The 12,479-nt window shown below is 41.7% G+C and overlaps 1 protein-coding gene across 1 annotated transcript in view; it reads right to left on the reverse strand.

Moving 5' to 3' along the window:
• The window catches only part of C5 (complement C5), a 100,896-nt gene that overhangs the window by 21,068 nt on the left and 67,349 nt on the right, over positions 1 to 12,479 (reverse strand). Inside the window, exons 26-29 of the mRNA XM_051185288.1 lie at positions 12,284 to 12,443; positions 10,679 to 10,774; positions 5,811 to 5,982; positions 1,690 to 1,895 (exon numbers count right to left, since the gene is read on the reverse strand). Of these exons, the coding sequence (XP_051041245.1) occupies positions 1,690 to 1,895; positions 5,811 to 5,982; positions 10,679 to 10,774; positions 12,284 to 12,443 (634 nt within the window). The remainder of the gene's footprint in view (positions 1 to 1,689; positions 1,896 to 5,810; positions 5,983 to 10,678; positions 10,775 to 12,283; positions 12,444 to 12,479) is intronic.

The following is a 12,479-nucleotide window of genomic DNA, read 5'->3' on the forward strand; positions in this document are numbered from 1 at the left end:
ATCTTCAAATAATTTTCAACAACAGGCACCACCCTCACAAGCAGATTGATGTCATTATCCTTATAAAAGAATGAATTTGTCCCTCTCTCTCCTCTCCCCTTCCCTCCCTCTCCCCCTCTCTCCTTTCTTCTCTTCTCTTTTTTACCTCCTCTTTGTCCTTCATGGAATGACACAGCAAAGATGTACTTGAAATATGAGCTAATAAATGCATATTAATTATAATTACAATCACCTTTATGTGATTGGCAGTGCTCACATCTGCACAAACATGTGTTATATACAATATTATAATAGTCACAAATCTAATAGTAGGCAATAGGAAATTTTCAGCTCTATTATAATTTTATGAATCACCATTATATTTATAGTTTGTTATTGACCAAAACATGTAATACATGACTGTGCATTATCCAACTATATAACAGTGGTCACAACATAAAACATGATTGATAGGTAGCTAAACACCATGCAGCAGAGGAATCATTGGCACCTTAGCTTCCATGGAAACCACAACTTCTTTTCTCTATTTTTTTTTTTTACATTCCAATCCAAGTTCCCCCTCCACCACACACTCCTCTCCTCCCACTCCCTTCATCCCCCTCCCCATCAGCTCCACAGAGAAGACAAGGCCTCCCCTAGGAAGTCTACTAAGTTTGTCCCATCATCTAGTTGAGGCAGGACCAAGGCACCTCTCCACTCTCCACACACACCCCTGTGTCTAGGCTGAGCAAGATAGCTTTCCATATAGTGTGGACTCTCCTAAGTCAGTTTGTGCATTAGTGTTAGTTTGAACCCACTGCCAGTGGCCACATATATTGTCCCAGCCACACCATTGTCACCTATATTAAAGGAGTCTAGTTTGGTCTTAGGCAGGTTCCTCATTTGTCAGACCTGAGTCAGTGATCTGTCACTAGCTAGGGTCAGCTGATTCTGTGAGTTTCCCCATCATGGTCTTGACTCCTTTGTTCATATTATCGCTCCTCCCTCACTTTGATTGTTCTCCAGGATTGGCCCAGTGGTTAGTAGTGGATTTCTGCATGTGCTTCTGTTTCTGGAAGAGAGTTCTAGCATCTCTGGGGTTATGGATTGTAGGTTGGGTATCTTTTGCTTTGTGTCTATTATCCACTTATGAGTGAGCACACACTATATTTGTCTTTCTGGGTGGTTTTTTTCTAATTCTGTCCATTTGCCTGCAAATTTTAGGATGTCATTGTTTCTTATCACTGAGTAGTACTCCATTGTGTAAATGTACCACATTTTCTTTACCCATTCTTCAGTTGAGGGGCATCTAGGTTGTTTCCAAGATCTGGCTATTACAAATAATGTTGCTATGAACATTAGTTGAGGAAATATTCTTGTGGTGTGAATGTGCCTCCTTCCAACCACTATTTCTTAAACAGTATGTAATGTAATTGCTTGTAACCTACCAGCCTTCCATGGTCTTTAAAGACAATTAAAGAAACACCAGGGGCCACAGAGTCAGGGAATACGGTTCTGATTTGACTCCTTGAATAACCTTCCTCAGGTTCATTTCCTCTTCTGAATATGAAGTTACCAATAACCTCCAGGGGCCTGTGATTCTAGACATGATTTGTATCCATGGCAGTTCATTTGTTAGACAGAGTCATAGAAGCCAGATAGTGTGAAGGGTGTGAGAAGGAAGCACAGATCAAGCGAACGCCACATTACCTGGGTGGAATAAAAGCCGCCTCCATATCTCTGCACTTCAGACAGCCACTTGATGATTGGGTTGACATAACTTGTCTCCTTCAGGTTCAGGCTGGTGAGCAAAGCATAGGCTGTGGTTTCTACCATACCTGCTGTGCCACTGTTAGGTACAGAGCTGTCTCTGTGTTGAAGAGCATCTTTCCAGAAACGGTAAAAGGGTGGATCACCTGATGGCAACACATGACATTCATTAGTAAAAATGGAAGCATGTAGCAGGTGTGTGATGGCCTTCTTACCTTTAGAAGTTCTCTTCTTTGTCAGAACTTTGTTAAGTTTCAAACCTGGGACAAAAGGTTAGTCTATTTAACTTATCACAGGGGACCTGGCCACCAGGTTCTGTCAGCATCCCTACCTGTTACAGGGTATGGCTGTACCCTGAACTCTCCAGCCCAGGGGCTGCCCTTTCCCCAGAGGCTCCTCCCTATATAATTCAGACATTTTGGTTACTCGCTCTATTGCTCCTTTGCCTCCTGGCTGCTACACCTGGTTCCCCTCTCTCCCTTCCCCTCACTCTCCCCATATGGCCCAGCTCAGTCTGGTCCTGTCCACTCTGCTCTCTCCTAGATGTCTCTGCCTCTGGTTATGCTCTCCCACACATCTATAATAAACTTTCTCCTCTGCCATACCTAGCAGCTGTCATGTCTTTTCTTTTTCTTTTTTTTTTCTTTCAAACTTCATCAAGGTAGCCAAGACAAAATGAGATCCCATAGCACAGTGTGCTTTGACTCCATTGTAGGATGGCCACAAATGCTGGAGAGCCAGAGACCGGCTGGCAGGCAGCAGAGCAGGCCTGAAAAGATGGCACTCAGGAACCAGGTTCTAGTCTGTTTTCTCCTACTAACTGGCAAAACAACCCAGAAAGCTGACTAGTTCTGTGGGACCCAGGCTCCTCATACTGTGAGTAGGTAATATTCATGTCTATGTAATGAAACTCACAGAGACAAACAGGAAAAAGTATTTATGAGCCAGCAAGCTCCATGCATAGATGAAGAATTATCATTATCCACACTGGAAGAATAAATTTGATGCAATGTATTTCTCTTTTGAGGAACACCAAAACCACATCTGGAAATGTGTGAGATGACACCCAACAGTAGGGTCTTCTATTATCTTTTCCCAAAGAAATGTACCCAGATTTTCATATATGCAATGTTTTTTCATGGCATAGATCATAACTTATATTTACTGTTGCTCTGATAACATAAAGCAATCTCTGCAACTCTTTCTTGGAATAATTTTTTTTAATAGTAAGATCTGTTTTTTTCCCCCAGGTTAATCTAATTTTGAGGTGTCTTTTTTACAATTAGTTGTTATATGATTTATATGACTCTGAACAAAGTATTTTCTTATTCCTCCCATACTCAGATTTACCATATTTAAAATGAAAGGTTTATTTGGGTTTCAAATATTATTTGAGTTATTCAGTTCCCTCCTAGCTTTTTAAGTGTATTATTTTATAATGCACCTTACAATACCCCAGACATTTTTGTGCTATTTCTGAAGCATCCAAGAAGTGGTTTTGAGGTGTGTATTAAAGCTTAGGCATTTTTATTTTATTATTATTCTTTCTTTCTTCCTTTCTGTTTTGTTTTTTCAAGACAGGGTTTCTCTGTGTACCTTTGGAGCCTGTCCTGGAACTAGCTCTGTTAAATGATGACAAAGGTGACATTTTCTAGACAGTCATAAACCTCACATGAAACTTGTTAAACATTTAGAAAACAGATTGGGATAGGGCTCAGAATTGCCAACCATGATAATCACTGCAACCTCCTGGTGAGATATAAGCCAGGCCACACAGCCCTTGGCTCAGTGTCTTCTGGTGGCTTAAAATGTAAGTTAAAGCCTTGAGCCAGGCAGCTTTGTGATGGAGGACGCAGTCTGGAGAGTGGAGGCAATATAGCCAATTTCAGACTCCTCGACTGTCCTGAGCTGCTGTGGTTTAAGTTGGATTGTTCTCAATGATACCAGTGTTGGGTGGGAAGAGAGCGGCTCATGAGTCTAGATGAATGGATGCTTTCCCGAAGGGCATAGTCTAGTCACTCTAGTTTAATTCTCTCTTCTGTTTCTCTAAACTTCCCACCATTAGGGCTCCACCAGAAGCTATCATGATGCTGGAGCTGTGTGCTTGGATCCCCAGAGCCATTAGTTCAAAGGGATCTCTTTCCTTCGCCCAACTCTGGTACTCCATTGTGACAACAGAACATGAACTGAGACAGGTGCTTAACCATTGCGTAACTGCATACTTAATCCTGGGGACACTGCAATGACCCCTAACATCCCATCTGCCCTCCTCATTCACTCACCGTCCCTTCCCTGCTCTCCCTTCCTGCTTTTCATCTCATAGCTTTGTCCCTCACTGGCCTCCATGCTGCTATTGGAACACCAGGAATGCTCAGGCCCTCTCAAGTTTACACTTAAATACAGTTGTATGCTGCACAATGATATTTTGGCTAATGGCAGACTGAATGTGACATTATTTCCCCCATTATCTATGTGGTTGCGGTACTTAGGTTTGCATAAGTACTCTCTGATGCTCATGCAGTGGAGAAACGTTTCTCTGAATGCATGGAATGGAATTCAGCTGTACCATGTTCTTGTGAGGCTTAAGCCCAAGTGCACATCTCAGCTCCTTACTGTATCTTTTCTCTGGGTTGTGGGATATCTGTGCACTGTGAAGATGTGCTGCTGTGATTGGTGTAACAGCCAACAACAGGTAGGGCAGACAGGCAGGACTTCTGGACAGAGAGAGATCTGGGAAGAAGAAAGGCAGAGTTGCCAGCAGATGAAGAGGAAACAGGATGGGCAGTACAGAGAAAAAGTAACCGAGCCACATAAAAGAACGTATATCAAAAGATATGTGTTAATCTAAGTTATAAGAACTAGCTAGGAACAAGCCTAAGGTAAGGCCAAGCTTTCATAATTAATAATAAATCTCCATGTTGTTATTTTATTTTTTTTGTGAGCTGGTGGCCCAAGAAAAACTCCCTCTACACCGTTTTATTTTTTTTTTATTTCTGTTGTCATAGCATATTTATAAAATTTTACTTATTTCTCACAACTGCTTCTTCCCAACTAAGTTTTGTAAGGATATGGATTAAAAAAAAAAGAAGTATGTTATTTGTTTGTTTGCTTGTTTATTGTGTGTATGTACATGGGTGCTCATGCTGTGGCATGCTTGTGGAAGTCAGAGGACAACATGCTGGAGTCTCTCTCCTCCCACCAGTCACCAGTCTTAGTGATTGGACTCGGGTTGTCAGGCCGAGTAACACTGGATGTCTTCTTTTGTCTTTTTTTTTTTTTTTTTTTTTTTTTTAAGACTGGGTTCTCACCAAGTAGCTCAAACTGATGGAACTCTGGATCCCCCACCTCAGGCTCTTGAGTGCTGGGATTGTAGGAGTGCACTATCACAGTCAGCCACTTAGGGTTTGTCTTGCTCTGTTTTATTTGTTGATTTGTCCCTCAGTGTAGAGCAGTGTGCAGCATGCAGGAAGAATTTGTAGGATGCTCGACATCTATGCATTGAATGAATGAATAAGTATTTGCTGAGTGAATGAATGATGGCAGGATTCATCACCTCGTGGTGTGATGGTTACTTCTTCCTGGATAAGGATAGTATCTCACTCTGCTTCCATCTCACTTGGTTGGAATCTCCAGTTTGCCTCTGCATAATCTGGAAGGCCCTGTTCCTTTCTCTCTCCCCAAACCCTACCTCCGAACACAGGAAAGGCGCTAGCAAGCCCATTGTAGGTGGCTTCTGCAGCTTCCTCCCCAGAAGTTGCCAGCTGCCCAAGTCTCCACCAGCTTACATGGACAACCCTTACCTACAACCTATTAAGTCTCCCTGCTTTCCTTTGTGGGCCTGACTTCTCCAGCCTTGATTTTTGGAATGGAGAACCTGTCCAGGGGTTGCTTTGCTCAGATAAGCCTGTTGTTATACCTTTTCAACTTGGCTTGATCTGGCTTATTGCATTGGTTGAGAAACGTATTATTGGTGGTGGTGGGGCAGAAAACCTATTACCCAGGGTGCAGACTCTCGGTGCTCAGTCAGTGCCTATTGAGCAGCAGTGTGGAATGAATCCTACCTTTAACCAAAGCTTCCCTTTTCAGGGCTGAGACGATTGAACGAAATCGAGGGTGGGTTCTGTCTCCCAGGGAAAGAGCATAGGCCACAATGGCCAGTGTGAAGGTACTCTTGGACGGCAGGGCCTTTTCAAGCAGGAAGGAGTCCGCTTTAGTTAGTGCTGTGTTAATTTTCTGGAAACAAGAGCAAAAGACAATCAACTTTCTTTGTCCAACATCCATAAATTGATGGGAGTAACCTTGAGGTTGCTGATGCACTGCAGTGTGTGTGTGTGTATCAGGGGTATGAAGACCCCAGAGACCTGACTATAGTCAGCAATGGGTGGTGGTGAAGACCCTGAAGACTGGTGAATACAATCAACAAAGCAAATCCTTTACAGAGAAGGGGTGGAGTGTATCTCAGAAGAAACCATGTGGTTGTCAAAATTGGGCTACACTTTCTGCCACTGAGTTCCTGTTTTCCTTGAGAAGTTTGTCCCTTGAGTTTCTGATTCCACTACTGACCCAACCCCTGAGGAGATGCAACAGTGTAGACAGGATTTTCATCCTGTGTCAGCATAGCTGAGACAAAGCCATGTGTTCAAGAGGATCATACCAAAACAAAAGAGAACAGAACCATAGCAGCAAAAGGAACAGAGCAACCAGAGCTCCCTGACCCTCATAAGAGTCCCTGTTATGAACCACTATGGATGACAAACCAGGTTGAGCCTGCTAGTGTCCTGCCTGGCCCCTGTGGGCATGAGTGTCAACCACACCTATGCGGCTGGGACTGGTTTCTGGTTTCTTGTTGATTATTTTCTCTTAGGTTTGAACACCAGTGCTTATGGAACTACCAGAACAGAATAATGCTTTTGTGGCTCCTGCTCTGCAAAGTCTCTTTGGAAACTGCTTTACAGGTCATGTATAGCTGACTTTGGCTTTGCAGACGGGAGCACAGAATCTCAGAGCAGGGCTCTCACTCTTCCACAAAGGGCTGTTGCCTATGTTAACCTTTGGGAGCTTCCTTTACCTCCTTCTTTTGGGACATGGACTCCCACTGAATTTGGAGCTTCCTAATAGGCGATACTGGCTGCCCAGCAACTCTCAGGGATCATCCAGTCTCTGCCTTCCAGGACTGGTGTTACAGGTGTGGTCATGTCACACCTAGCTTTGTATGTTCATGCTGGAGATCTGAACTCAGATCCTCCTGCCTCACTGGCAAGCACTGTATTGGCTGAGCCATCTCCCATCTCCCACATTGGGAAGCTTCTATGTTAAATAAGTGGCTCTTCTCTTCACCTCCTCAGCTTCCAAGCAAACTAAACAATATGGCCCAAGGAAATAAGAGTGTGATTGGATGCTGGGGACTCTACAATGATGAAGGCAACAGTAATGTACACATGACTGATGGGAGATGTCATTCTGTAAATATGTTTCTCTTATTGATTAATGAATAAAGCACTGTTGGCCAATAGGAAAGCAAGATAGGTGGGACTAGGAGATGATGAGGAGAGAGGGAGTAGTAGGGAGGAGATCCAAGATGGAGGATGGAGAGAAGAATGCCAGCCCCTCTCTCCAGTAAGATAAGACCACATGGAAGTACTTAGATTAATAGAAATGGGTTAATATTTAAGACAGAGCTAGCCGATAAGAAACAAGTAATTGGCCAACAGCATTTATATCTAATACAGAGTCTCTGTGTGTTATTTGGGGCTGGCACAGTAGTGGGTCCAAACCGGCAGGGAAAACCTTACATAATGGCGTCCAACGTGGACCGAAGAATTTCCACTTAAAACTTAACAAAAGCTTAAAAAAATGGTTTTAGAAACAAAAGAACAGAGACAAGCAAGGCTTCTTGGTAATAGCATTTTTCTCAGTTGGGCTCTGTTTTGCTAGAGACAAACAGAGATTTGTGCAGCTCCTTTAAGGGAGGTTTCTTGACTCAGCATAAGCGGCAAACAAACAAACAAACAAAAAACAAAACAAAACAAAACAAAAAAAACCGGCAAGGCTTTTAACGAGCTCTGCTAACAACGGAATGGTGTGTACGAGAGCTGGCAATGACAGTGACCACATCTCCAAGCTGGCAGCATGCTGCTGGATGGCAGCACAGACCAAGGCAGTGAGCACAGCTCTCAGTTCTGACGGTAAAAGTACCAGCAGCTATCTTTGATAGACCATGGCTGAAACAACTGTGGTTTTCATTTTAGCAATGTTGTTTACCAGATAAAAGACTTCTGGCCAGAAAAAGATAAAGATTTACAGTAAAGACAGATTCACATTAAGAAAAACCGCTAAAGGTTTACAGTGTGTTTTAAAATATACGCAGGCTTGGGAGAGAAAAAGAATAAAATGGTTTTCAAAAAGACAGAGAGTAGCTGGGTGTGGTGCACATGCCTTTAATTCCAGCACTCGGGAGACAGAGGCAAGCAGATCTCTGTGATTTCAAAGTAAACCTGGTATACAGAGTTAATTCCAGGACAGATACAAGTTTCACAGAGAAACCCTGTCTCAAAAAATGAAAAAATAGAAGCAGAAGAAATAGAGTAATAAAAAAGCCATGTAAAGATGGAAAGCACAGAAAAACTGTGGATACTATATGCTATTCTGTTGTCTTTAAATTGTTTGACTGCTGAGAAAATAACAACTGTTAAAAGAAATGCTGCTGGATTATTCAATTTATATATTTTTAAAATACTTTGATGTCAAAATTTAAGTCTAAGGACAGGTTACTGGGGGAAAAGATTTCTACTTTTATTTCCACAGAAAATGAAAAGCTGTGGATTTCTTCCATACTAATATGTTTTGATCAAGCCAGACCCCCTGAAACAGTGTCCCAGATGATCCAACATTCAAGACAGTTGGAACAAGGCAGTCTTACAGATTACAGCCAAGATTTCTGCATCTTCTTAGGATCCCCATGACAGTGCCCCCTTCTAGCAGGAAGAAGTTTGGAAAGAACGATGCCCAAATTCCCAAATATTGTCTATAAATATTTGTTTTAATTTAAATGGGATTGGTTATAAATGGTTAATGATCACAACCAATTCTTTTAAAGGTTAAAAAGGGGTTTATGGTATAGATATGAATACTTTGTTTTGGAATGGATTTTCATTTATTGATACAATTTAACATCAATTTTGTGATATGTGTATTTATCCTCTTGTTTAGGTATTGTGTTTATATAGCTCATTTAGGAATGTAATGTATAATTTAGTACAGATTATAGACAGTTGCTTATGATAGTCAAAACTTATGGTTAGGTGAGTTAGGTTTTCTAGATATATAGAGATGTATTTGAGATGAATAAGCATTCTTCAAACCTTTCAAAGACCTACAGAATATGGCATTAAAATGGTTTAGGATTTTTCTTGACAGTGAGACATAACTGCTCCTGACAACACCACCTGAGTCAGAAAGGAAGATGGACATCAAAGAACTAGTTATGGGGTTTGCTTTCAATATGGCAAGACTAGCCATTTGGGCAAGATACTACTCTTGACTTTATGCTGTATAAACTGGACATGCAGGACCCACAGAAAAATGACTGCTAAAACAAGATGGACATTGCCACAGAGTTTTTGCTTCATGGAAGAGTCTGGCAGACAGTCTGCATGACACAGAGAAAAGTGACTGACAAACTGCCAATACTGGTAAAAAGTATCCTGCTTTGCTGAGGAGTCTGCCAGACACACTATGGCCTATAGGCTGAAGATGGAACATTACAGAAGAACTTCAGGTGCCTGACCAGGCAGGGAGTTGTCTCTGTCATTTCTAGAGTTTATATACTATCCTTCTGTGGTCTTTGATTGAGTTGAAGACAGATAGTTATGGTTATAGTTTTCCTTAGTCATGGTTAAAGATAAGTTACATATAGGACTTTAGACTCACAAAGTAGGATAGATGATAAATCTTGCTAAATGTTAATGGACTAAATATTGTTAATTGTGATTCTTGTTTGATAACTGTTGTGTGATATATTTTGCTCTTCTTTTTATTTAGACAGAAAAGAGGAGATGATGGGAGATGTCATTCTGTAAATATGTTTCTCTTATTGGTTAATGAATAAAGCACTGTTGGCCAATAAGAAAGCAAGATAGGTGGGACTAGGAGATAATGAGGAGAGAGGAAGTAATAGGGAGGAGATCTAAGATGGAGGATGGAGAGAGAAGAATGCTGGCCCCTCTCTCTGGTAAGATAAGACCATGTGGAAGTACTTAGATTGATAGAAATGGCTTAATATTTAAGACAGAGCTAGCCGATAAGAAACAAGTAATTGGCCAACAGCATTTATATCTAATACAGAGTCTCTGTGTGTTATTTGGGGCTGGCACAGTAGTGGGTCCAGACCGGCAGGGAAAGCCTTACTCATAACACATAACAGAAGAGTTAAGAGCAGGAAGCTAGGAGCTGGAGAGATGGCTCATCAGGTTAAGAGCACTGGCTGGGTAGCTCACAGCCACCTGTAACTCCAGCTCCGGGGAACCCGATGGCGTCTTCTGGCCTCCAAGGTAGACATACAGACAAGAAGGCACATATGTACAAAAATCAAACTTAAAGTGTAAAAAGACATTGACTCTTTCTCCCATCAATGTCCCAGTTACTATCCCAGCTCTACAGTTTAGTAATCCATAACATGGAGCAATGAGCAATGGCAGTCTTCCTACCTTTGGTGTCAGCTGTCACCTCTTGATGAATCTACAGGTCAGACTAGATGGCAGAATCCATCACAGTTATAAAATCTTTGATTCTGGTCTTAAGATTATTTCCAAGTAATAAGAAAAGCAGTAAAAGAAACATTTGAAATAGAGTGTACTCTGATTGGTGAGCCTGCTCTCCCCCAAGTGTGTGACAGACTATGCCAGACAAGGAAAGGAGAACTAATTCTTACCATCAGGGGGCATATGTCCATGGCCTTCCTAATTCCAATCACAGAAAAGGCTGTAAGATACAAAGCTTTCTCTTGGGCTTCAACAGGCAGAGTACCCTAAAAACAAACAATGTTTTAAAAGAAGGGCAGATGACATTTTCAAAGTGAAATGATCTGGTTCAAATATCTTTGGGGCCATTCCATGTGTCCACATAACACACACTCCAGCTGGATGCTTATGCTTTCCCAAGAACACTGGAGTTTTGTGAGTGCCTTCCTTAGTCTGTCACGCCATCTTTACCTGTCAGCCACACCTCATGATTCTTTACTACATTCAAATTCATCCTCTCCTTCACAATTCTGTTAAAATGCCATGTCCTCTATGTGGTACCACTTAGCCCTCTTAGGGCAGGTGTGACCTAGTGCCAGGCTTAGAAGATCACCGGTGGAGCTGTTCTACCTACACAGATGAAGTTTATGTCCCTCACAATCTAATTCTCTTGGTGCAATTCTAATTCTTTGAATGAATTTCAATCTCTCTCTTTTTCTCTCTCCTCTCTCCTCTTTACATTTCTTCCCTCTCCTCCACTCTGAATTAAAATCTCCAAGCATAATAGGTATATGAAAAGTGTTCATTGTTGCTAGTCACCAGAGAAATTCAAATTTAAACTACAAGGAGACAGTATTTCACATGGTTGCTATGGAGGTGACAGAAAGACAAGAGGTAAATGTTGCCAAGGTGTGGAGAAAAGAGAACCACTGTGCACCATTGCTGGGAGTTAACATAGCCACTAGGAGACACAGTACAGAGACCTCCAAAAATCTAAAATCAAAACTACTGATAGACCAGTTCTACTCCAGAGTGTATATTCAGGGGAAAGGGAATTAGTATCTCAAAGATGCATTTCACTTTGATGTTACCTGCAGCACTGTTCATAATAGCAAGCTTCGGGATACTCTCTCTCTCTCTCTCTCTCTCTCTCTCTCTCTCTCTCTCTCTCTCTCTCTCAAGCACATTTTATGTTGTAAACATGGACATTTGGTGAAAAGGAGAAATAACTTTGAAGAAAGATTCAGACATCTCCCAGGAGTCACACAGAGCTTCATCTTTTCAGATTCTCTGATCTAGACTCAGTCCCCTGCTGCCAACGAAACTGGGTTTCCCTTCACTACCAAGTATATTACACACTTGAAAATCCTTAGGTCTGACTTATTTGTCAACCTGCCACCGTCTAGAGCCTGGGAGGAGATGATCAGGGATTGTCGAGATGAGGTTGGCCTGTGGGAATCTTTGTGGGTAATTAATAATATTGATTATGTTAATTGATGTGAGAAGACAAGCTCCTGTGGGCGGCATCCCTGGGCTACAGTGAGCTGAGCACAGCATGCCACCATCCCCTCTTCAGTTCCTGATGCTGTAACTTCCCAGCTGCAACAGGCTGTGTTTGTAACTGAGCTGAAAACCTTCTGGAAGAATTTGCTATACTCAGATATTTTATCACAGCAACATAGTGACACTAGGATAGTTATATATCTTTTCCTCGATCCTCTAACTCCATAATAAGATGGGAATATAATGAGTCTGTAAATAAAACTAATGCTAATTTACACATTTGATTTCCTTACCTGTAATTTTATTGGTAGATATTGGGATTTTTCTTGGAACGATCCATTTTCCAGCTGACAGTTCTCAATCAGCCACAGCAGAGAATTACAAATTGAGTTTTGGTCCTGTTTCACATACTTAGCCACTTGTCCAAGCACCCGCAAAGCAAAGGCTGTTAGCCTTCAAGACAAAACCACACACATACTTTAGAACATG

Source organism: Phodopus roborovskii, unplaced genomic scaffold (genome assembly GCF_943737965.1).
Source record: "Phodopus roborovskii unplaced genomic scaffold, PHOROB, whole genome shotgun sequence".
NCBI classification, from domain to species: Eukaryota; Metazoa; Chordata; class Mammalia; order Rodentia; family Cricetidae; genus Phodopus; species Phodopus roborovskii.